The sequence below is a fragment of the Cotesia typhae genome, unplaced genomic scaffold (genome assembly GCF_013202065.1).
Source record: "Cotesia typhae breed Kobodo isofemale line unplaced genomic scaffold, CoteBio_Ctyphae contig_26, whole genome shotgun sequence".
NCBI lineage: Eukaryota > Metazoa > Arthropoda > Insecta > Hymenoptera > Braconidae > Cotesia > Cotesia typhae.
The window spans coordinates 2,172,515-2,199,061 of NW_027423732.1; the positions used below are offsets into that span (position 1 = coordinate 2,172,515).

General features: G+C 30.0%; 3 protein-coding genes across 5 annotated transcripts; all 3 read left to right on the top strand.

Annotated features, from left to right (window-relative positions):
- The first annotated feature begins 900 nt into the window (after positions 1-900).
- Pfas (phosphoribosylformylglycinamidine synthase) lies at positions 901-16,027 on the top strand. 3 transcript variants are annotated; one of them, XM_074239534.1, is made up of 14 exons: positions 901-1,027; positions 2,078-2,529; positions 3,761-4,184; positions 4,475-4,924; positions 6,264-7,065; positions 7,892-8,524; positions 9,349-10,085; positions 13,453-13,711; positions 13,783-14,964; positions 15,038-15,068; positions 15,149-15,489; positions 15,565-15,633; positions 15,700-15,785; positions 15,865-16,027. In XM_074239534.1, exons 2-9 carry the CDS (start codon positions 2,087-2,089, stop codon positions 13,950-13,952), a joined length of 3,918 nt encoding a protein of 1,305 aa, XP_074095635.1. In that variant the 5' UTR covers positions 901-1,027; positions 2,078-2,086; the 3' UTR covers positions 13,953-14,964; positions 15,038-15,068; positions 15,149-15,489; positions 15,565-15,633; positions 15,700-15,785; positions 15,865-16,027. The 3 variants fall into 3 exon arrangements, with proteins under 3 accessions (XP_074095635.1, XP_074095633.1, XP_074095634.1); XM_074239532.1 differs by having other exon boundaries at positions 13,783-15,068; XM_074239533.1 differs by having other exon boundaries at positions 13,783-15,068; positions 15,149-15,474.
- A 1,362-nt stretch (positions 16,028-17,389) lies between these two features.
- Positions 17,390-22,452, top strand: LOC141525315 (uncharacterized). Its single transcript, XM_074239750.1, has 4 exons — positions 17,390-17,502; positions 18,053-18,298; positions 20,509-20,887; positions 22,156-22,452. Exons 2-4 carry the CDS (start codon positions 18,060-18,062, stop codon positions 22,402-22,404), a joined length of 867 nt encoding a protein of 288 aa, XP_074095851.1. The 5' UTR covers positions 17,390-17,502; positions 18,053-18,059; the 3' UTR covers positions 22,405-22,452.
- Positions 22,453-22,963: 511 nt separating this feature from the next.
- Positions 22,964-26,528, top strand: Las (lipoyl synthase, mitochondrial). Its single transcript, XM_074239749.1, has 6 exons — positions 22,964-23,153; positions 23,555-23,866; positions 23,929-24,085; positions 24,246-24,303; positions 24,391-24,546; positions 26,062-26,528. The coding sequence occupies exons 1-6, from the start codon at positions 23,112-23,114 to the stop codon at positions 26,420-26,422; spliced, it is 1,086 nt and encodes a 361-aa protein (XP_074095850.1). The 5' UTR covers positions 22,964-23,111; the 3' UTR covers positions 26,423-26,528.
- The last annotated feature ends 19 nt before the right edge of the window (positions 26,529-26,547 follow it).

Consider the following 26,547-nt stretch of genomic DNA (forward strand, 5'->3'; position numbering starts at 1 on the left):
ATTAGACGACAGCGAAAAATTTTAATTTTTTTTTTTATTAATTGAATTAGCAATAAAAAAATATTTCAAAAAAATTGAACGTATAGTTTTTCAAATTTTTTACAAGTGGATATTTTTTAAAAATTTTTTGTTATAATTTTATTTAAAAAAAAAATTCTAAAAAAGTTTAGATGTCGGCTAAGTTAATTTTCATTTAAAAATTTTGACAGTTCTTAAAAATTAATTAAATTTACGCACCTTTAGTATTTTTTAAAAAAAAAATTATTATTAATATTATTGAACGAAAGATTAATTATTGTTTTTAAAACTGTAACCAATTATTTTTTTTTTAATTTTCATATTATTATTATTAACATTATTAAGAAATCTAACTTACCATCTCAAAAGAAGTTTATTTATCCAAAATGGCGACTTCGATTCCAGACACTCTAGATACTTGATGTTCTCCTGATATAATCAGAAATTTTCAATCTCAAAATATGGCCGTTTGCCGCGTACCATCAATACTTTATTTTATTGGCCAGTATTTTTATTAAATAATTAAATTCCACTAATTTCTTGACATTATTGAGCCTCAGTTCAATTCTTAACTTCAATTTCACTATTTTCTATATTGTCACCTCAATAATATTACTTACTCTCGGTAAAGTTCATAAAAGAAGTAAATTTTTAATAACATTTATTATTTATAATTAAATAATTAATTTTGTAATTTTGCACAAATATAAATAACAAAATTTTGCTTTTATTCACTGAAAATAATTTTAACAAATGAGCGAAATGGCTTACAGTTTCAAAATGGCCGCCAAGAATTTTCGAGCAGCGCCATCTGAATTTTAAATTTTAATTTAGAAAAAAATTACAACAGAGGTGGTTGATGGTGATGTTTGAGGATATCAGTTGCAAGTAGACCTTGAAAGGTTAACCACGTGCTCTTTATTATTTGTTTTTTTTTTTTTTTTTGTTAGAGAAACTTGTTAGAAGATTTATTTAGTAATTGTTATTGTTTGTTTTTTTTTTTATCAAGGTGAGAAACTTTTTATTAAAATGTAATTAAATTTAATTATTAATAATGTTTTTATAAAAAATTTCCACATTGAATTTTTTTATGAAAATTGATTAAATTTTTTAAAAAATATTTTTTTATACAAAATAAAAATGTCTAAAATTAAAAAAAAAAAATTTTTTATAATTTTAAAATTAAAAATTGTGAGAATAAATTTATTATTAAATAATTAAATTTAATTATTAATTTTTTCTAATGTAAAAAAATTTTTTTCTTAAATAAAAAAAAATTTTACATTAAATTTTTTTTTATAACAAATGAAGTAAATTTAATTGTTAATAATTTATTGAAAAATTTTATTTAGTAAAAAAGATTTTTGAAATAAAAAAAAAAAAAATGTTTTAGAATTTTAAAATCGAAAATTGTGACAATAAATTTATTATTATAAATTAATCACATTTAATTATTTATAATTTTTTTTAATATAAAAAAAATTTTTTTCTGGTACAAAAAAAAATTTTTTTCTAAAATAAAAAAAATTTTCTAAAATTTTATATTCAATTTTTTTTTATAATAAATGAATTATATTTAATTGTTAATAATTTTTTGGGGATTTTTTTTTTTATTTAATAAAATTTTCAGAAAGTTAAAAAAAAACTTTTGTAAAAATTTTCTGAATTGAAAGAATAAAAATTTTGACATTAAATTTTTGATTTAAAACCCTTATTAAAAAAAAGAATTAAAAATGATCTCACATGTTAAATGCCCATAAGAGATAGTATTAAAAAGGATTTGAAGGATTAGAAAGTATTCAAAATGATTAAAAATGAAATCATTTTGAATTCTTTTTTTTAATGAGAGAAATTCTTTTATAATTTTGAAATTTCAGAAAATTTTTATAAATTTTTCTATGCAAAAATAATATTCAATAATTAATAAATTGAATTTATTAAAATAAAAAAAAAAAATAATAATTTATTGCGGTAACAATTACCCAATAAAAACACCGATAACCCGGATAACCTTTACTCAATCCCTGGTAAACAATTTGACGTCATTTATAAATTTCAGAACAGCAAGATGGCGATAACAAGACTCTACAAGTCATCGGGACTGTTGTCAGGTCAGCTGGCATCAAAACTAGCGTCCTTGCAGCAAGTGAATCCCTGCATAACCGAGCTGAGGACTGAAACCTGCTTCTACATCGAGAGTAGCCGACCTTTGACCTCTGAGGACCTGAAGATAGTTACTTTCGCTCTCACGTCGCCCTTTGACCCGCAGTTGTTCCAGGAAACTCAGCTGTCAGCGCCACCTGGGTCCACTATTGTGGAAATTGGACCGCGGCTGAATTTTTCTACGGCGTTTTCCAGTAACGCGGTCTCTATTTTCAAGTCCGCGGGGCTGAGTCATGTTTCGAGGGTGGAGAAATCTACTAGGTACCTTGTTGATGTTCCAGAGAGTTCCGAGGATTTTGGGAGAATTGTGGATGCTCTTCATGATCGGATGACTGAGTGTCGTTACAGGTTGGTAGAAATTTGGGAGCTAGGATTATTTTGTTGAGTTTGAGTCGAAATTGGGTATTTGCATGATTTTGATATTAATAAACTTTTGATATTTTTACATTCTATATAATTTTTAAAAATTTTTCGATTTTGTTCTTAAAAATTTAAATAATTTAATAAATAAAAAAAGCAGATATTTAAATGAATAAGTAGCTCCATCTCGTGTATGTGACGTCATAGTGCTTATTTCATTTGAAATTTTAAGCGCCAATCTCTTGTAAACACGTGGCAGGTGTAAACAATTGTTGTGTTAATTGTGATTGATTAAAAAAAGATCTGGTTGTGTTGTTTATAATAAAATAAAATTATTTAATTACTCGAAATGTCGTCAAAAAATGAGTTTTATTGGTGTATAGTTCCAACGTGTAGAAATACTGGTAAATCGACACCAGAAAAAATTTTTATAAATGTTTCATTAAATTCTGTTAAACGGAAAAATCAGGATCCACTTTTCGCCGAGGCATTTTTATTAATTCGTTGATAATCACAAACTACACTGTTGAACTGATGCTTCTCAAAAGTCTTAGTATAACAACATTGACATGTTCATAACCTCCAAACACATTCACTTTAAATTTAAAAAAACATTTCACAAAAATTTATTTCACTTTTAATTATTTTCAACAAAATCTAGCATTAAAAATAGGATGTATAAAACTTGAAATTTAAAAAAACTTAACTTTAAGTTTTTTAGCAATGTAAAATATTATACATGACTTAAATGCTCATTCAAATATACGCGCTACAAACAGCACAATGACGTCACACCAATCACATCACGTTTTACATCACGTGACTTTTATGTAATTTAGGACCACTTTTATTTATTAAATTATTTAAATTTTTAAGAACAAAATCGAAAAATTTTTCTTCCAAAAATTTTAAAAAATTATATAGAATGTAAAAATATCAAAAGTTTATGAATATCAAAATCATGTAAATACCCAATTTATGATGTAGAAAATTAAATGGGGCTTCAAAGGATTTTTTTAAGCTCTGTATAATTGTATTTAGTTCCATATAATTTTCTAGGCATATAATAGAGTTGTATAAAAATTTTCTAAATTAATGAAAAATTATTTTGAGTTCCTAAAAAATTATTGGACCACATTTAATTATACAGAGTTCTACATAATAATTAATAATTTTTTCTTATCAAACCAATGATACAAAAATAAAAAATTTCCACTAGGTCACCTATCGAGACATTCGACCATGGATTCAGACCCGAACCTTGGTTCGAGGTGGACATCCTTCAGAACGGCAGGAAAGCCCTGGAGGACGTGAACAGCAAACTAGGACTGGCCTTCGACGACTGGGACCTGGACTTCTACACAGACTTATTCAGAACGAAGCTCAAGCGGAACCCTACCAGCGTAGAATGCTTCGACCTCGCTCAGTCCAACAGCGAACACAGTCGCCACTGGTTCTTCCGCGGCAAGCTGGTGATAAATGGCGTCGAGAAGCCTCAGACGCTCTTTGACATGATCATAGGAACCCAGAAGTCCAGTAACCCAAACAATGTCATCAAATTCGCTGACAACAGCAGCGCCATCCAGGGGTTCAAGGTTCCAACGTTAGTTCCAGGAACCACCTGGGAACCCAGCGCCTTTCAGGTTAGTTTAATTAATAGAATTAATTTTTTTATAAGGCTTCCAATAAAAAATTTGCATTAAGATACTGTTTTTTTGACTATCTGTAAGATGGCGCTGCGCACCGGATATAATACTACGTCACTCTCCCGCTAAAATTCAAATTCAAAAAATAATTTCCAATTTAAAAATTTTCTGGATAAAAAAATTAAATATTTTTTCTTTACTTTATTAATAATTTTAACTAAACTTTAAAAAAACAATGAAATTAAACAACAAGCACTTATTTTAATTTACTTACAACTTTTTTTTAGATGACCAAAGTGGAACGCCACTTGATTTTCACCGCAGAAACTCATAACTTCCCAACAGGCGTCGCACCGTTCAGTGGCGCCACCACTGGAACCGGTGGTAGGCTGCGTGATATTCAAGGTTGTGGTCGCGGCGGTCATTATATCGCAGGAACTGCTGGATACAGTGTGGGGAACTTGTTCATTCCCGGGTACAACCTGCCCTGGGAAGTTCCAGCCGATTATCCTTCGAATCTTGCATCGCCTTTGGATATAATTGTCGAAGCCAGCAATGGAGCTTCTGATTACGGGAATAAGTTCGGGGAACCAGTTATCTCAGGGTTCGCGAGAACTTTTGGGATGAAGATAGAAAAGTCCAGGGTGGAGTGGATCAAGCCGATCATGTTCAGTGGTGGTTGTGGAACAGTTGATGCTGGGATGATTGATAAGAAGGTTCCTGAAAAAGGAATGCAGGTAACACTTTAATTTTCTAACCTCTAAGTTCTAATTACTCATTTTTAACCGAAAGTACTATTAGTTTTTTTATAATTACTAATTTGTTAAAATAATTGAACTCATTTCTTCTAACTTTTCTTCTGATGACGAATTTTAGTCACAATCAGTATTATTTTTTCCTAGTTACTAGTTACTCAAGAAAAATTATTATAATTTCTTGCTAGATGCTGATTTGTTGAAGAAAATTACTATTATTTCTTCCCAATTGCTTCACTATCTATTAAAGTACGTTCATTTCTTCCTAATTATTAATTTTTTAACAAAAAAAAACTTTTAATCTTCTAATCACTACTATGTTTGAACAATTAGTAACATTTCTTCTTAATCAATTTTTTATCAATAGAATTACTATGATTTCTTCCTAATTTTTAATTTTTAACAAACAATACTATCATTTATTTCAATTAAGAATACGTTGGAATAATCAGTAATATTTCTTCCTAATTGTTTAATTATTTAATTATTCATGAAATTACCATTATATCTTTCTATTGGCCAATTTTTTTTTTTATACTTCTACAATTATTCTCTAATCACTAAGTTGTTAAAAAAATTAGTAATGTTTTTTTTAATTACTAATACTTTTAGAATAATCCGTAAAATTTCTTCCTAATTACTGATTCAAGAAGGAAACTACTACAAAATCTTCCTAATTATATATTTTTTAAAAAAAATCGTAAGGTTTTTTCTTAAATGCTTATTTATCAGTAAATTACTATTATTTCTTCCTAATTGCTAAATTATCAGTACAATAATCATTATATCTTCTTATCACTAATTTGTCAGAACACTTTGTAAAATTTCTTCCTAATTACTTATTTAAAGAAGGAATTATTATAATATCTTCCTAATTATATACTTTTCACAAAAAATCGTAACATTTCTTCTTAAATGCTTATTTATCAGTAAATTACTATTATTTCTTCTTAATTGCTAAATTATCAACACAATAATTATTGTTTTCTTTTCATTACTAAGAATTTAAGAATAATTTAATCATTATTTAAGAATAATCAGTAAGTTACTATTATTTCTTCCTAATTACTAAATTGTCAACAAAATTATTATTTTTCTTCTCATCACTAATAATTTCAGAATAATCAATAAAATTTCTTCCTAATTGCTCAATCATTCATAAAATTTCTATCACTTTTTTCTAATTATAGATATAAAAAAAAGTAGTAATATATCTTCCTAATAATATAATTGTCAGTAAACTAATATGTTTTTTCTGATCTCTCATTGTTCTTCATTTTTTTCCCAATATTTAATGATTTCTTCTTTTCTATTCTAATAGGTTGCAAAAATAGGAGGCCCAGTATACAGAATCGGAGTCGGCGGAGGATCAGCATCTTCCGTGGCAGTCCAAGGAACCCAATCAGCAGACCTCGACTTCGGGGCAGTCCAGCGTGGAGACGCAGAGATGGAACAGAAACTGAACCGAGTGGTTCGTGGATGCATGGAACTCGGTTCCAGGAACCCGATCCTGAGCATCCACGACCAAGGTGCCGGCGGGAACGGCAACGTCCTCAAGGAACTGGTGGAACCAGCCGGTGCGGTGATCTTCTCCGAGAAGTTTGACCTGGGGGACCCGAGCATCAGCATCCTGGAACTCTGGGGTGCCGAGTACCAGGAGAACGACGCGATTCTCTGCGATGAATCCTCAGTGGCGCTGATTCAGCAAATAGCTGACCGGGAAAAGTGTCCCGTGAACTTCGTTGGGACAGTGACAGGTTCCGGGCGGATTGTCCTGTCCCAGGAGAAGGCCCCCGACGTCGCCAAACACCTGGAGGGCAGGGACGATGGAAAACACCCCGTGGACCTGGACTTGGAGTTTGTTCTCGGAAAGATGCCTCAAAAGACCTTTGCCTCAAGTCACCTCCGGGAGGAACGTCTTCCTCTGGAACTTGGGAAAATTTCAGTTCTGGAAGCTCTAGAACGCGTGCTGAGACTTCCCAGCGTCGGGAGCAAGAGGTACTTGACCTCTAAGGTCGACCGATGTGTCACCGGGCTCGTCGCCCAGCAGCAGTGCGTTGGACCCCTGCACACTCCTCTGGCTGATGTCGCTGTCACTGCGATATCACATTTTTCGACTTCGGGTTTGTTAATTGATCTTTCTTATATAATGTTTTTTTAATTACTAATTTTCTTTAAAAAATTAGTGATATTTATTCATTAGAACAATAAGTTATATTTCTTCCTAATTGTTATTCAAAAATGAAAATTTCTACTATTTCTTCCTACTTATTACTTCTTAAAAAGAAATTGGTATTATTTTTTTTCTAACCATTTATTCGTCCAAGTTAATTGTAATATTTCTTCCTAATTGCTAATTCTTCAATAATATCAGTGACATTTCATCCTAATTACTAAATATTTAAAACAATTAGTAGTATTTTTAACAATTAATTTTAAAAGACAATTACCAATATTTCTTTTTAGCTGCAATTTTTATACGCTAAAATACTATTATTTCTTCCTAATTGCTAATATCAAAGAACAACTAATGAAATTTTTTCCTAATTACTAATTTTTTTTTCATTCTTGACATTTCTTCCTAATCACTTATTTTTAAATAAAAGTTAGTAAAATTATTTTTAGCAGTTAATTTCTCGAAACAATTGGTGTAATAATCTTCGTAATTACTTATTTATATCAGAAAATTTTCTATTATTTCTTCTTAGTTAAAAATTAGTAGTTCTGGTAATTTAAAGCTTATTTTTTCAAGACAATTACTAATATTTCTTCCCAACTGTTAATTTGTAAGGAAGATTAGTACTATTTCTTACTAATTACCAATTTATTGAAATAATTAGCATTATTTCTTCCCGAGAGATTATTTTTAGTAGAAAAATTGTTATTTCTTCCTAATTATAAATTTCCCCAAGAAATTACTAATATTTTTTTTTCATTTCCATGACTCAGGTATCGCAACCTCAATCGGAGAACAGCCAATCAAGGGTCTTGTAAATGTAAAACCAGGTGCCAGGATGACCGTAATCGAGGCAGTCACCAACCTGGTTTTCGCAAAGATTTCTTCTTTGAAAGACGTAAAGTGCAGTGGAAACTGGATGTGGGCCGCTAAATTAGACGGCGAAGGTGCGAAACTCTTCGACGCCTGCGCCGCAATGTGTGACCTGATGAGCGACCTGGGGATCGCCATCGACGGAGGCAAGGATTCCTTGAGCATGGCTGCTAGAGTCGGCTCCGAGGTCGTCAAATCTCCAGGAACTTTGGTAGTCTCGTGCTACGCGCCCTGCCCGGATATCAGGAAGGTGGTGACTCCTGACCTGAAGGGTCCGACCTTGAGGAAGACGACCTACCTTGTCTTCGTCGACCTGTCACATGGAAATAGTCGTCTGGGAGGAACCGCCCTGGCTCAAGTTTACAATCAACTGGGGAGTGAGGCTCCTGATGTGGAAGATGCCCAGGAAGTCGTCCGGGCATTTGAGGTTACTCAAAAGCTTATTGATGAAGATAAGGTCCTGGCAGGTCACGATGTCAGTGATGGTGGATTTATTACTTGTCTCCTGGAAATGGCATTCGCTGGAATGGCTGGTGAGTAATTAGTTTTTTTTGGACAGTTAGATAACTAATTTTTTCAGTACACAATTTTTTTCAATAGTTATTAACTAGTGAAAAAAACTAGTAGTAACTAGTGCTCAGTACAAATTAGTCGTTATTAGTAACAAGTAATTAGAGACTAAAAGATAACTAATTATTGACAGCTAATAATTAGTAAAAAAAATATTGTTAATGATTAATAACTAGTAATTAGTAATAAAATGTTACTAATTATTAGTAACTAGTAATTCGTGATTAATATAACTAATTTTGCAGAAAATAATTTTTTTACTAATAACTAGTGAAAAAAATTAGTAGTAATAAGTACTTAGTAAAAATAAGTAATTATAGTAATAGGTTAAAAAATACTAATGACTAGTAATTAGTAATTGTTAAAAAATGGCTAATTATTTTTAACTAGTTACCAATGAAAAATTTTTACTAATCATTTTTTAACTAGTAATAAAGGAAACAATATTATTAATCATATTTCAAGTAGTTATAAGGGCAAAAACATTTTTAACTATTAGTTAGTTAAAAAAAAGGATTATTAATTACTTTTAATTAATAATTAGTAAAGAAATATTACTAATTTTCTTAAAAAAAAATTAGTAAAAATTTTCTTCTATTTAATGAAACTAGACTTAACACGCTCGCTTCGCTTGCCCTCATTCTTTTAAAAATCCCGCCACTATCTCAGTCGACAAATCAACAACCGAATAAAATAGTCACAGAAGTGACGTAAAACGATACGACATCCGGCTATCAACTTTTTAGAAGAGGAATAATAAATTTTTTTTTTCTTATCATTATAATAGGTGTCGACATAAAAATCTCACACAAGGGAAACCAGGTGTTAGACGTGCTCTTCTCCGAGGAAGTCGGTTGGATCTTGGAAGTAGAAGACCTAATGACTACGCTGGAGACTTTCGCGTCAAACTCCGTACCTGCGTATTTTGTGGGGATGACAGCGAACCTAGGACTTGGGGAGAAGATCACAATAAGAGTGGCTGGTCAGCAAGTTTTGCATGAGAGTGTGTTCAGGTTGATGAGAATCTGGGAAGAAACGAGTGCACAGCTGGAGAAGAGGCAGAGCAACGTCTCCTGCGCGGAAGAAGAGTTCCTTGGACTTGAGACCAGAAAATTTCCCTACGCCAGGTTGACCTTTGATCCCGATTCCTGGGTTCCGAAGCAGACCCCGGTGAGAGTGGCGGTCATCCGCGAGGAAGGCATCAACGGTGATCGGGAAATGGCGGCTGCTTGCATCCAAGCTGGGTTCGAGATCTGGGACGTGACGGTCACTGATTTGCTTAACGGCCAGGTCACCCTGGACCGGTTCCGCGGGGTCATTTTCCCAGGAGGGTTCAGCTATGCTGATGTTCTAGGCTCCGCTAAAGGTTGGGCTGCTAGTTTGCTGTTCCATCCTGATTTAAGCAAGCAGCTAGACGGTTTCCGACGCAGAACTGATACTTTCAGTCTTGGAGTTTGTAATGGATGTCAGCTGATGAGTCTTCTAGGATGGGTTGGTTCTGATACCATTCAAAATGATCCTCAGGTTAGGATTTATTTTTTTTTTTAATTTAGCCATTTTTTATAATAATTAATTAGTTAGAACAATTTGAAACAATACTTCCTGATTGCTAATATTTAAAAAAAATTTCATTGAAATTTTTTTTCCGAATTAATAATTAATTAATTAATTGTAGTAATTAGTAACACATTACCTAATAGTTAGTCCTATGAAACGATAATTATATTATTTCCTTGTAACAGTTTTATCTGTTCAGGTTGGCCCCTAATCAATTTTTTAAATAATTAAACAAAACTAACAACCAATATAATTATTAGGGCCCCACCAGGATTTTTAATCACGGTTCCTGGAACCGGTCCAGAGCTGAGAAAACTTAATCTTAGGGTAGAGAGAGTGGAGGAAGGTGCTGTTGAATAATAAATAATTAATTAACAAGATCGATCGATATTTATTAACAATAAAAAAAAAACTTAACAAGGTTTGACTTAAAACTAGTTAACAAAATTCACTCACGCAGACACTAACCACACTTAACAATATCTTAATCTCGACGAGCCCCTCCCGGCGTCTACCCGATTTCTAAACCTACAATATCACCCGCACAGAGACGAATCATATACCGGGCTCGTTCACTCGGCTCACAGGAGTAACAGCCCAGCGACGAAACATAGACCTAGATGTTCTGCTGCACACTCTCATAACCCACACTTGTCTCACACTCACACTACTAACTTGACTTTTATTAATTTTTACTTTATAAATTTTACTTTACTAAAATGGACTGTAACTAATTCTAATTAATTATTTTAAACCAATTATTCAATCATTAGTAAATTAATAAAACGACAACCTTCAATTTACAATCAATGCTCAAATTCCAATTGTTAATTTTAATTCCGTTAAAATATTAGATGGATTAAAATTCCTCAGTAACTTATAATCATGGTATTAACAATATACAATAACTATTTAAAACAAAAGGTCTTAATATCCTGAATTAACTTTTGATAATTAAATCAATCACAATATAAATCTTACAATCATTTCAAAATTATTAACCCAAGTTTAATTAACTAATTCTCACTAAATTTTTACTGTGACGATTTTTGACTCAATTAACTAATTCCTAGGACTTAATGTCCACGCCAATAATTATCAAGTTTCAGTAATTTTAATTTAACTACTTCACGGACTTAATCCCAAAATTATTAAATTCACACTTGACGGAATAATTTTATAATATAATATTCTCAATAAATAATTCCTAATATAATGTTCTTAATAATTTTCCACTCTATAATATTCTCAATTAATAATTTTCCTAATATAAAATATTCAATAATTTTCCAATCTATATTATTCTCAATATAGAACTATCAATAATTAATTCTTAATATAAAATTATTAATAATTTTCTACTCGTTTTATAAATTATAAAAAATTCGACACAAGTCGAAATATTCAATTTTTATTTGCTAGAACACTCGCTAGCTAAGTTTTGCTTGACCTTGGTTATTGAAATTTACTGCGATACAAAAATTGACGCTTGACCAAAATTCCACGAATAAAAATTTGTCGATTTTTTTCAATGACAAAAATCAATCAATTTTACTAAGTTAATTGTTATAAAAATTATAACAATAAAATTAACGAAATTTTCGGATGTTAATTAATTGATTGAAAAATTTTTAGTTATTACAATTTCCCCGCAAGGTCGATTGAGTGATCCTCGGGTATAAACCCCCATGAAAATCACCAAATCCAAAACTAGCAAATGTTCCACTATTAATTTATTAATAATCGTCGATTAAACGATCCATAATAATTAAATAGGAGAAGTAACTGGGTATTCGGTAAACCGCAGTCCACTTCTTTCCCACAGAGTAATAATTGATACTTTGACGAACAAAACGATGATTTAACTCACTCGTTGAGGATGAAGTCCTAGTTGTAATTGGCTTCCTTCGTCTCGTCACTACTCCGGGGATCGGTCCTTCTTGATTTCCGTGGCACTCAGTCTGGCGGTCACACTACTTCTCCCTTTTCCACTGCACGGCTCACTTATTTTAACCCAAACTCACCCCCTCCTATTCTCCCTTTAGGCCCGAAGATCGAGACGCGCCAGTGCTATGTCGAATAATTATCGATATCCGGTGACTTATCGATTAAGGGTAATTTTACCCTGTTACATCCTCCTAATAATAGTAAAAAAATTAATCATAATATTTCTTCTTAATAGTTAATCTTGAAAATAAATTCATTCTAAAATTTCTTCCTAATAAATTACTAACTAATTAAAATAATTGGTAACATTTCTTCCTAATTGCTAAATTTAAAAAAAAATTAAAATTATTTCTTTTTGATAGCTTATTGGGTGGCATAATTGGTAATATTTCTTCCTAATTACTAATTTTTCAAAATAATTAGTGTCACTTCTTATGAATTCTTTATTTTCTAACATAATAATATTATTTCTTTCTTAATCCTAATTAGTAACATTAATTTTAGTTTTAATAGTAAGCTAATTAGTTACAATAATTAGTAAGGTTAGGTAACGTTACTTCCTAATTGCTAATGTTTAAAAAAAATTTTTAAATAATTTTTTTCCTAATTAATGATTAATTAATAGGAATAATTACTAATCTTTTTCCTGGTTGTCAGTCTTAGATTGATTATATTGTTTCTTCCTAATAATTAATCTTCAAAAAAATTAATTATAATATTTCTTCCTAACAGTTAATCTTAAAAATTAATTCATTACAAAATTTCTTTTTAATAAATTACTAATTAATTGAATTAATTGGTAACATTTCTTCTTAATTGCTTAATTGCTAAATTTCAAGAAAAATTACAATTAATTTTTACTGATAGCTCATTGTATAACATTAGTGTTGATATTTCTTCCTAATTGCTAATTTTTAAAAATAATTAGTGCCACTTCTTACTATTTATTCATTTTCCAACATAATACTATTATTTCTTCCTAATTACTAATTAGTTGCAATAATTATTTATATTTCTACTTAATTGCTAATTTTACATGTAAATCATTTCTATATTTCTTCCTGATTGCTTATTTATCAATAAAAACTACTATTTATTCTTCCTAATTGCTAATTTATCAACTAAACGACTATTGTTTTTCTTCTTATGATTGTTTATATAGAACAATGATTAACATTTCTCCTAATTGTTTATAAATCAATAAAATTATTATTATTTCTTCCCATTGCTAATTTTTCAAACAAAATTAACATTTTTTTACTAATTGCCAATATCTCACAACAATTAGTAATATTTCTTCCTAATTGCTAATTATTAAAACAATGAACAATATTTCTTGCTAATTTCAAAAACTTTACTAATTTTTTCTTCCCTACCCCTGGATTAGGTTCTACTGGAACACAACAAATCAGAGAGGTTCGAATGTCGCTGGAGTTCCGTCATGATCGAGAGGTCCAAGGCAATAATGCTCCGAAGAATGGATAAATCCGTAATGGGAGTCTGGATCGCTCACGGAGAAGGCAAGTTTACTTTCAAGGAAGGAGTCCTCGAAAAAATGGCCGTCCAGGAGTGTGTCGCCCTGAGGTATGTCGACGACAGCGGAACTCCCACAGAGAAGTATCCGATGAACCCGAATGGCAGCGAAGGTAAGTTTTATTGCCGTTCTACGCCATCTATCAGCAAGAACAAGTACTAATAGTTTGTGTTCCATCCGTAGGTGGCGTTGCAGGAATTTGTTCCGATGACGGCAGACATCTTGCGATGATGCCACATCCTGAGAGATGCACCCAGATGTGGCAGTGGCCGTACATTCCGATTGGATGGAAGAATAAAACCTCTCCCTGGCTCAGGATCTTCCAGAACGCGTTTGATTGGTGCTTGGAGTAGTTCTGTTCCAGTGGCGCTGGTGCATGGAATTTGAGTTATATTCAAGAAAGTTTTTTATTGTTATTTTTTATATGTATTTCTGATAATAATAAATTGAGTTAAGATATATTTCAGAGTTCTGTTGGAGGTTGGAGAATTATTATTCGATCTTATAAAATTATATCTGATCAAAAAATTATATGGCTTTTTTCATCGAATTGGAGATGTATGGAGTTATATAAAAATACATAGAAAATACAAAGTTATATACAATATTATATGAAGTTCTATAAAACCATGTAAAGTTGTATAAAATTATACATGACTCCAAAACCAACATATAATTTTATATTAATAAATATTATTATATAAATCTCCATTTACTCATTTATAACTATATAATCTTGTATGCAATTTTACAAAGCTATATATAGTTATACGAAGTTATATAAAATTATACATGACTATAAGACCCCCATATAATTTTATATTAATAGATATTATTATACGAATCTCCATTTACTCATTCATTCCACTCTTATAATTTAGATGAGAAATATGAAAATATATCATGTAAGCAAACTATTCGTAACGTGATTGGTCAAATATATCATAAGTATGAAAATATATGCAAACCCTAAACTAAGGCGCGCGCTTGCGCGCGCAAATTTGAATTCTAGTAACTATATAATCTTGTATAGAATTTTACAATTTTACACAGCTATACATAATTATATAGAAAAAACTTGAGAGGTGTCAAGGGACACCCGGATGGAACGAAGTTTACAATAGCTTACAATATAGCTTACACATATATGTAATACTCCTATATGGACAGTTTATACGGGAAGGAATGTCTCAACATTACGGTGTCGACAATATTTATTTTCTCTCTCCTCCGAGATACTTTGGTCATGCTGCGCATGCTTATGAATTCTTTAAAATATCAGTAGTGGGGAAAGAATAAGGGAAATAATTTTGTGGTTAGAATTGTGTTTATATACAAATGTATTTATTATTATAATTCAGAAAGGTAATTCTAAATTTTCAATTACTAATTATTAAAAAAATTATAGTGAACTTCTGTTTTTTATGTAATAAAAAAGCATCAAGAACTGACAATATTTCATTGCATCGGTAAGTGTAAATTATTTCTAATTTTTCAAATTAACAACTTTTATACGTTCGAAATAAAATTTAAATTTTACTAATTATAGATTTCCCAAAAATTTGGAGATTCGTATAAAGTGGCTAAAGGCTTGTGGATTAACTGTAGAAAATGATGTAAGAAGAACATGCATATGTTCCAGGCATTTTAAAATTGAAGACATTTGTGTATCTAATATTTTCGGAGCTGTTAAATCTTCCATCAAACGTGATGCAGTTCCTACACTTTATCTTACGAATCCACTCAATATCGATTCAAGTAATAAATCAGAGCCAAACACACCATTATCGGAATTATTTAATAAAAATGAAGTTACCAATCAATCCTCATCATTTTTTTCCGACAATAATATTGTCGACGAGAATAATATACTCGGTATTGTGGAAAAAAGTGAAGAAATAACATTTATGTACAAAATTTGAAAGATGTAGAGTACGAATAAAACATTTGTTCATTATTTTTTAGGTCCAGAAAACTATATTGAATTAGACAGCTTCGACGATCAGACGTCAAATAAAAGTAACATTAATTCTGGTAAGTGTATAAAAAACATTTTATTGATAGTTAAATTTTATAAATTATTAAATATTTTACTTTTAGATGACTTAGGGACTACGATAAGCAATTTGATTTAAATGAATTTATGAAAAATGCAACAAATTCTGGCAACGATGACAAAAATACTGGTAAGGATTGAAATTTTAATTATTTAATTATTTTTCCGACAAATTTTATACTGTTTTATATTTTTTTTTTAAATTCCAGACGAAAATAATTCTATCAGTGAACATCGAAAACGTAAATTTTTTGAGCCCCGTCATGTTAGTGAAATATCACTATCAGATTTTGCTACACCCAAAAGGGCTAAAAGAACAATTTCTTTAATAAAGACTGATGATCAAAAAAAAAAAAAAAAGAAAAAATAAAACAGCTACAGAGACAAACAAGGAATCTCGAAAAAAAAGTTAAATCTTTGGAAGATTTAATAAATCATCTTAAGGAAAATCGTATGTTAACTGATGAGAGTGGTGATGCTCTGATGGTATAGTATATTCTAACTGCTTGTTAGATAAATTGTATATATTAATTGTAAATTGTAAATATAAATTGTATATATTTTACACGAATGTTATTGACGACGAATTCAACTTATAATATTTTTTATTATAAAGATAATTATGTTCGGCAAAAATATAATAAACTTATTTTATTTTATAATCAATAAAGAATTAACAAACTATATTACAATTTTTTGTGTTAAATAAAGTTGTATTAGCTGAATTTATTTTTGTTTTCAATTTTACTAATACTGTTGCTTCCAAGTACTTGATATATTTTTATTAACTTGTCATTTTTTAGAAACATTTGCGAAAAACAAAAAGAATATGAGTAAGGTTTGTTTGTTTCTATCTTTTAACAATACTTATAGAATTTAATAAAAATAAATTATTTTTTTACCTTCTTTTATCCAATAAGAACTTAAATATTTATTATCATTTTGTGTTATAATTTATATTTAAAAAAAAAAAAGTTTTTTCCTTCAAAATTATTAAAAAATTATTACAAAGTATATGTTATTTGAATAACTCGATGTTTTCCGTTCTGCGCACAAGAGCATGCGCAGAACTGAGCTAGACACTCGGAGGATAGAGAAAGTGATATGTTCTGTCTCACTTTATCGGAACAGCTTCCACTTCTAGAAACTGTCCATATAGGAGTATTACATATATGAGCTTACAATAGTTTACTATAGCTTACAATAGCTTACTATAACAAAAAGTGTCGTGACAACTTTTCGTAAGAATTTTTTCCGTCTAGCCCCCTTTCGCGACACGCCATAAGGAACTTCGTTCCAATATATAAAATTATATGAATCCTATAAAATTATAAACAACGTTATATAAAAATTATATATATATATATATATATATATATATATATATATATATATATATATATATATATATATATATATATATATATATATATATATATATATATATATATATATATATATATATATATATATATATATATATATATATATATATATATATATATATATATATATATATATATATCATATAAAATTATATGGAGTTATATGAAACCATGGAAAATTATAGAAAATTGTAAATGACTATAAAATCCGCATATAATTTTATATTAATCAATATTATTACATGAATCTATATACTCATTTATAACTATATAATCTTGTATACAATTATACAAAGCTATATATAATTATATAGAGTTATATAAAATTGTAGAAATTATATAAAATTATATAAAGTTTCCTAAAATTACCTAGTCAGCCTTAAAATCAAATTAAAAAAAAAAAAGTTTACAAACTGACGGTGATTCCCACCAAATAGTTTTCTCCACGCGCGTAACTTACAGGTGCGTCTTTTAATAAACTTATCTCCAAATCAATTATCTATCATTAAGCGTACTGATAATAATGATAACAGCGGCCAGCCTGCCGGCTATTTCTTCCCTATAAAAAATAATAAAATACTTAAATTTATTAAAAAAAAAATAAAATTAATATTTCTTCCTCTAAAAACAGATTAAAAAAAAATTTTTATTTATTACAGTCCATAAATAATTTTAATACCTTCTGACATTCCAGCGGACAGAAAAAAAAAAATAGAAATAAATTTTTTCTAAAATAATATATATATATATATATATATATATATATATATATATATATATATATATATATATATATATATATAAACTTTTATAACTTTAATATCATCATTAATATCACATTAGACTTGTTTCAAGCCATTTATCAAGTGCGCTCACACTCATTACAGTCAAGCTATTTTAAAACAATTTAAAACGTGGACAGTGTGAGACATGAAATAATAAAACGTTAAAAAAAATAATTTTTAAAAATTAAATGTGGAAAAATTAATAAAATATAATTATATATTCACAGAGAAGAAATGTTCCCGGTAAGATTCCTCCTGGTTTTTATGGTATTAGAGGGCATAGTCTTCTTGAACTCGCGAATCCTCGGGGAAATTCGGAAGTTCAGCCCGGAACAACTTTGGGACCATGTTTGGATGGTCGATCTCTCTTTGGAACGCACTGATCACTTTAAAGGACATAAGACAACGTACCATTGCGTAGGTGCGCTCATACACGAACGGGCTGTTCTTACCAGTGCCATGTGTCTTAACAGGTAATTATACCCATTTTCCGGAGTAATGACCTCCTTTTGAAGGAAAAAATTTTTTTTTTGTTTTTATTATGATAAGTATTTAAGCTGCATTCGAAAATGCTCTGTCTTGAGATATATAATTAAGAAATTATCTTGTATTTTGTGAACTATTGATATTTTTAGAGATGTAAGCTCATCCTGATGTTACACTCATCGAGACCTTTCATTCGAGTACGCACATCGATTTTTCATATATTTATATATATTATATATATGTATATATGAAAAATATATAAAAAATGCATGTGGGTATTTAAATGAAACGTCTTGATAAGTGTAACATCGGAATGAGCTTATATCTTTAAAAATGTCAATGGTTCACAAGATACAAGGTAATTTCTTAGTTATTGACATTTTTAAAGTTGTAAGCTCATCCCGATGTTACATTCATCAAAACCTTTCATTTGAGTATCCACATCAATTTTTCATGTATTTATAAATAAATAAATGTGATTTTCACTTGTATCCAACCTTAGTGTGTTTTTACAAGGAGAGGGTGGGGATTATTTTTACTTCCACTTTTGTCTCTCATCTATTCTTACTATGTTTTTATACATTAGTAACTACCACATTTATTTCCTTCTTTTCCCTCACCCTCTCGGTGAGGTAGATTTCTACCCCACCTTAATGCGTTCGAGGTAACGGCTGTGGCCGACTTACAGGTACTGTACGCATTTGCCTGTGCCTGCCCATTTAAGCTTTAGCACAGTGACCAAGGAAAACCACAGAAAACCTGATCAGTACAGTTCGGCTACTAGAGCGACCCTCAGCGGTTGTTATTGAAATCAATTTTCTAACAACCGCTGGGGCTCGAACCCGCGCCTATCGGCACGATATCTGTACAGACTAACGCATTAGTCCGCACGGCTATCGCGGCCGACTCATATATTTATATATATTATATATATGTATATATGAAAAATATATCAAAATGCATGTGGGTACTCAAATGAAAACTCTCGATGAGTGTAACATCGGGAGGAGCTCATATCTTTTAAAACATCAATAGTTAAGAAAGTACAGTGCATTTTAACAAAAGTCATTATTTAATAATGTAGAATTTATTTATAGTTCATCATTTACGGCAGTCACATAGTGACTGCAAGGTTGCTAGTATTATATAATTTCATGTTAGTCTTTATAATTTTACAGTGTTTCATATAACTTTACATTGTTTTATATAAGGATGTGTAATTATAAACATTCTATCATATAATTTTCTGTAAAATTGTATAATTATATCGATTTTTGTTGTATATAATTTTACATCCCTTTATATAATTATACATTGTTTACATTATTGTATAAAAGTGTGTAATTACAAAAAGTTTTGTTTACTACAATTTTATTTTGTTTCATATAATTTTCTATAAAACCGTATAAAAATAGATTCTGATAACATATAATTTTACATTGCTTCGTCTACATTCACAGTGTTCTACACACTTAATGTTATTGATAGTTTTTCATGAAGATGTAAAACGATATAAGTTTTGATCAAATACAATTTTATACAGTTGAAAATATTTTTTCATTGTTTCATTGATCTTATATTGTTCTATGAGACTTTCAATTATCCTATATAATTTTACATTGTAAATAATTTTTTATTGTTTTATATGATTTGACATGAATTAAAACTGCCTCATATAATTTTATGATATTCACATAATTTTATACTGACTCATATAATTTTCCATAAATTTTACATTGTTTTATATAATTCAATGTTGATCCACATATATTCACATTATTCCATATAATTTTAGATTGTTCTATAGATTCTCACACTGTTTCTTATAATTCTACGATGATTTACATATTTTCATATTATTCCATATAATTTTACAATATTTCTTATAATTTTACATTGTTCGATATAATTTCCATTGTTCCATACGATTTTACATTATTCTATAGAATCTTACATTGTTCTATATAATTTTAGATTGTTTATAAATTGTTACATTGTCCCATATAATTTAACATCGTTTCATATAATTTTACATTGTTTCACATAATTATAAATTGTCTCATACAATTTTACATCGTTCTATAGATTCTCTATAGATTTTCTATATCGTGCTATATTGTTTTACATTGTTCTATAGATTCTTACATTGTTCCATATACTTTTTCATCACTCTCTAAAATCTTACGTTAACTTCCAGATCACTTCCACTATCTGAAGACACCACCGTCTACATCTTCGGCGAAATCCTAGACGATTCCCGTAAATCAACAAGGCGGCGAATCTATGCGATGGAAAACGTAACTTACCACAATTTCCAGAAGAACTACGACGTAAAAAAATTCGACTACGGCCTAGTGATCCTCTACGATAGAATAATCCACGACGCCTCCAGGAATTCCAGAAGAGGAAAAGTTATTCCAGTCGCAAAATCTTCCGATTTCAACGACATTGACTTCAGAAAGTGCTTACTGACCTCAATCACCACCCGCCAAAAAGGGAAGCACGAGGTTGACTTTGAGTGTAAGATGACCAGCAATGTGCTAGACTGCAAAACAAAGACAGGAGGCGGAGTTTTGGTAATTAATCTTTATCACTCGCTTCATGCAAAAACCGATTTTGGTGGAACGATATAAAATATGTTGTAGTAACAAATGAGTAGGGGAGAAGGGGGTCAATTGAACCACGGAACAATTGAACCATTGGAATTAAAAAATCGAAAAAATTGAAAAAACGCTTCATGCTCTTAAAATTAGATACTAATATGTTAAACTCAAATATGATCAAAATTTGAAATCATTGCAATTAATAAATTTAAAAATTTTGAGATTTTTTTATTTTTAAGCATGTAAACTTTTTTTTCGGCTGGTGACAAATTGTTTAATAATATTTCAATTTTTGAATTAATTGATAAAGTTTGAATTGTAGTCGTTCTATATACTTATACTTTATAATCCTCAACTTTGTTTATAGTGATATAATAGTTTATTTATTTATTATTTACTATTAATTGTTATAAAGTTATATGGGGTCAATTGAACCAGCTGTCCCGGGGACGATTGAACCATACGGAGAAGCATGGGACATGCGCGCGCATCTTGACTCTACGTGAAAAAACTCTGGGAAATAACCTAACACTTTGATGAACTTAATTTATAATGAAAATTGATTTTTAATTTATTTAATATAATATCTGGGTATTAAAACGGCGCAACAGTAATATTAGCAAGTAAAAATTAATATATTATTTATTAAAAGTTCGGGTTTGAGTTTTAAATATTTTTGGTTCAATGGACCCCAAGCAGCGGTTCAATTTCCCCCAAGCGGGGGTCAATTGAACCATTCGACGCGTTTGGATAAATTAATAATTTTTAAAAATTCACGTTGTTTATTGACTAATTTATGTATTGATAATGATAGTAGACATAATCAACGACTATTCCAAGAAAAAAAAATTATTATTTAGTCTTAATTTGAATAGTAAAAAATTACTAAACTTGTTTTGATTCAATTAACCCCCTTCTTCCCTAAACTCGATTTTTGCAAAACGGGGTAAAACCAATAACTTATATGATGTCCTAAAATTGTCTAAAAAATGTCCCTTATTGTGATACATTTGGGAAATTTTTTGGCCAATTTTTTTTACACAATTATTTTAAGGAAATAATTGTTGTTAAGACAACAGATCAATGTAATAAAATAACAAACTGTTTTGTTTATTACAACTTGACGAATCATTGTTAAAAAAAACTAATAGATTTGCTATAAATATCCTCATTTATCACTTCAACATATTTTCCAGTTGTTCCGTATTTTATTTTACATTAATTATTTATTTCTTCTTTAGTACGATTCCGGAAGTCCAGTTATTTGCAGGCGATACACTAATCGCGAGTGGGTTTTAATTGGATTTATTTCCAAGTACGCTCGCTTCATTTTAGAAACAGAGAAAACCAGGGAAAATAGTGATGATGAATATGAAGACGATGAGGAAGAAAAATTGGTTCCCATATACACGACCGTTATTCCAATCGGCCATGGGCTAACCTATGAAGCAATCGACAAAGTAATGAGAACTCAGTATCGAGTCACATGAACGTAAACATTAACGCTTTATAAATAAATAAATAAATAAATATATATATATATATATATATATATATATATATATATATATATATATATATATATATATATATATATTTAATATTAATTTTTAATTTGTACCGATATGAATACTCACTTCCAAGTAATTAATTATTTATTTCTGGTGTAAATTGATAAAAACTGTTAAGATCTTAAATAAATGCCTCCAGACAAAAAAATATTTTTATTACCTCACTCCTTAATTATCTTAAATGGCCTCATTTACGATTATCATCTCTAATTATTTTTTATTGGGTATAGTTTCTTATTTTTATTATTTTTAATGACTTAAAGCTGTGTATTTAACTGTCGACAAAATGGCAGTTCTTTACTTATCAGCGGGTGAAAAGAAAATGGCGAATAAAAGATTTGAATTTTAGCGCGGGAATGTTTAAATTAAAAGGCGCGCGGAATTTTAAATTAGGCGGTATCTTGCGGAGTTTTTTGAAAGTTATTGTTTGAAGTGGAGTAATAATAATAATAACAGTTGTTATTGATAATCATGATCACGAGGGTGAGTAGAACAGCAGAAGTGTCATAATGTTGGGAAATGGATATATAACCTATATTTTTTAAAGAATAATATAAAGGAAAATTTATAATTATGCAATTGTGTTTGTTTATTTATTATCATTGTAAAGATAATTATTTTTAAAAATGTATCGACGAGTTGGTACAAATTTTAGTATTCAATTTAATGTAAGTATTTTTTTTTTTAATTGATTATTTTTTATTTATTTTGACAAAATTAAAAATTTAATGATAACAATTGTTAAAAATTCTGCATTATTATCATTAATTTGACATCTTGAAAAAATGAGGACAATAATAATAATAATAATAATAATAATAATAATAATAATAATAATAAAAACCATTATAATAGTAATCATAGTAGTAGAAATAATAAAAACACTCATTTTTTAATTTTTATTATTATTATTATTATTATTATTATTATTATTATTATTATTATTATCATTATAAAAGGCGAAAAATTCTACACAATAATTTTTATTATTATTGTTATTTGTAAATAATAATAATAATAATAACATTTATTCTTTTTATAATTATGATAATTATTATTTTTTTTTCAGGTAAAAAATTATTCAAAAACAGCAGAAGGAACTTTTAAAGAAAAATTAAAAGAGGGTCCAAATTTTGAAGACTTTTTTAGTGAAAAAATTCCCAAATATGATGGAAAATTAAAACTAGACAAAAATGACAAGTCTAGGCTTAGATTACCACCCTGGTTAAAGCGCGAAATTCCCATGGGTGAAAATTATGCGCAATTAAAAACGCAATTGAGAGATCTGAAGCTAGCGACTGTTTGCGAGGAGGCCAGGTGCCCGAATATTGGCGAGTGCTGGGGAGGAGGCGAGCATGGAACTTCTACGGCGACTATTATGGTGAGTAATTTTATTGATTATTTATTATTTTTGATTAGATTATTAAAAAGGAGAAATTTTAGCTGATGGGAGACACTTGCACTCGAGGTTGCAGATTTTGTTCAATAAAAACAGCTCGAGCGCCTCCACCGCTCAATCCTGAGGAGCCTGTTAACACCGCGATAGCCGTCGCAAAATGGGGAGTTGATTATATTGTATTGACTTCCGTTGATCGTGATGGTAAGTTGGTTTTTATTTGATTGAGGAGGTCATTTCGCTCCAGTTGAAAATCATAAAAATTCCTAAAATTAAAAAATGAAATCGTTGAAATTTTGAAAGTTGAAAAAAAAATAGTTAAATACAAAAATTTATCTGTATTATTTTTTTTTTTTTTTTTTAGACTTACCCGATGGAGGATCCAATCACATTGCAGCTACGATAAAGGAACTCAAGAATCGGTAAGAATTTCTTTTTTGAAAAATTTATAAGCCTGTTGAATTGTAAATTAATAAATTAATTAATCAATAATAAATAAATTTTTTCAGGAGTAATATTTTAGTAGAGGCATTAGTACCTGATTTTACAGGAAATGAAACTTGTATAAAAACAATTGTTAACTCAAAATTGGATGTATTTGCTCATAACATTGAAACGGTAGAACGCTTGACGCCATTTGTACGAGATCGACGAGCACATTATAAGTAAGTTTGCAAATAAATGTCATACTTAATAAATTCATGATAATAACTACCAAAAAATTTTCTTATTCTCTCAATAATATAGATAATCTAAAATTTTTAAACACTTATTAAATTAAACATTTGAAAGTTCCCGGGTTTAACAAAGCTTTTAAAACTTGCTGTAAGATGGCGTTGCGCACCGGATACAGAACTACGTCACTCTCCCGCCAAAATTCAAATTTAAAAAATAATTTATAATTTAAAACTTACCTGGACAATTATATAAGTATTGACCTTTCTAATTATTTAATTAAGAAAACTTCATTTTATCATATAAATACGCCTGGGACAAAATTTTCATTATTCTCTTAATTATACAGAAAATAATAATAAAACAATATTTGACTCACAATTTGATTGTTATTATTATTGTAATTCGAAAGTATTTAATGATTAATAATGAAAATATTAATAATAATAATAATAATAATAATATTATTTAATTAAACACGTGCGTGATCATGGCTTGTCCATCCAGCTGACGTTTTCCTTCTTAAAGTCAGCGGGCCTGATGTCCGAGACTGAAGGGTTCATATTTGCCTGCCAAGATGGTGTCATTAACACTCTTGAGTACCGTAGCAAGGTGCTCCAGGTGCAGCTTCCGGACACGTCCTGTAGGAGGTGTAGACAACATCCGGAGACGCTTATGCACCTTTTGTCGGCATGTCCAGTGCTGGCGAGAGGTGCATATATCCAGCGTCACAATGCTGCCCTGAGAGTACTGTACTACTATCTTCGTCATTGCTACGGTATTGACGTGACACCAGTGCTGCCTTATTTGCCAGGAGATATTCCCCAGGTTGTTGAGAATGACAGTTGCAAAATTTATTGGAACATGCCATTTGCAACAACCCGGCGGATAGATCACAACAAACCTGATATTGTGCTCTTCGACAAGGCCACTCGTGACATTTATGTCATTGAGTTCTCGGCCCCGGCTGAATACAACATCTCAGCCAAAGAAGCGCACAAAAGACAAATATATCAGGATCTCCTGTTTGAAATTGGCAAACTTTACCCAGGTTACCGTGTCAAGCTTGTCGTCCTGATTGTTGGCGTCCTAGGAGGGATGAAACAGTCTTTTGTATCCTCACTTGCCAAAGTTCCAGCTTGCTCATCAAAAGCTGAGTTCTTGGCAGTTAGGATGCAGAAGGCTGTTTTACTTGGTTCTCTCCGTCTCTTAAGGGAAATGACTTTGGCCTGCTGTGATCACTAACCGCCTTGTTGTGCGGAGTGGTCCAGCAGTAACGGATGGAGCTCAGGCTGGGCCCTCGGAGAATCGGACTCCGGGGATAACCCCCCTGAGCATTTAATAACAAAATAATAATAATATGATTTTGATTCAGTATTTTATTATTATTATTATTATTATTATTATTATTATTATTATTATTATTATTATTATTATTATTATTATTATTCAACAATGTACTTTAAACCATGTAACAACATTAATCTTTTATAAACTTATTTCAGACAATCGTTGAAAGTCCTAAAAATGGCGAAAGAGTTAAACCCGAATCTAATAACCAAATCCTCAATAATGTTAGGTCTGGGAGAGACCGACGAGGAAGTAGAAACCACAATCAGAGACCTGAGGTCTGCAGGAGTTGACGCGCTGACATTAGGCCAGTACATGCAACCGACGAAGCGCCACCTTAAGGTGATCGAGTACGTTACTCCGGAGAAGTTCAAGCACTGGGAGGAGTTCGGAAACGCTTCTGGGTTCCTCTACACCGCTAGTGGTCCGCTGGTGAGATCCTCGTACAAGGCAGGGGAGTTTTATCTCGCGAATATTATTAAGCAACGCAACCAAGATGTAGATGTCAATGTTTGATTAATTAATTTTTTAATTAATTAATTAATTGATGGTCAATCTCATGTACTGGAGTAATAGTTGTCGATAGATTTTTTGTTAAAAATAAATTATTTTTGTTTATTGACTCTCTTGATTTATTTATC

Bases quoted from the DNA above. Each gene is read 5' to 3' on its own strand.
- Pfas (XM_074239532.1), top strand. From the start codon at position 2,087: ATGGCGATAACAAGACTCTACAAGTCATCGGGACTGTTGTCAGGTCAG. The intron at 4,925-6,263 runs GTAACACTTTAA...CTATTCTAATAG, and splicing joins TTCCTGAAAAAGGAATGCAG to GTTGCAAAAATAGGAGGCCC. The intron at 13,712-13,782 runs GTAAGTTTTATT...TTCCATCCGTAG, and splicing joins GAACCCGAATGGCAGCGAAG to GTGGCGTTGCAGGAATTTGT.
- LOC141525315 (XM_074239750.1), top strand. From the start codon at position 18,060: ATGTTCCCGGTAAGATTCCTCCTGGTTTTTATGGTATTAGAGGGCATA. The intron at 18,299-20,508 runs GTAATTATACCC...GTTAACTTCCAG, and splicing joins AGTGCCATGTGTCTTAACAG to ATCACTTCCACTATCTGAAG. The intron at 20,888-22,155 runs GTAATTAATCTT...TTTCTTCTTTAG, and splicing joins AGACAGGAGGCGGAGTTTTG to TACGATTCCGGAAGTCCAGT.
- Las (XM_074239749.1), top strand. From the start codon at position 23,112: ATGTATCGACGAGTTGGTACAAATTTTAGTATTCAATTTAAT. The intron at 23,154-23,554 runs GTAAGTATTTTT...TTTTTTTTTCAG, and splicing joins ATTTTAGTATTCAATTTAAT to GTAAAAAATTATTCAAAAAC. The intron at 24,304-24,390 runs GTAAGAATTTCT...AAATTTTTTCAG, and splicing joins ATAAAGGAACTCAAGAATCG to GAGTAATATTTTAGTAGAGG.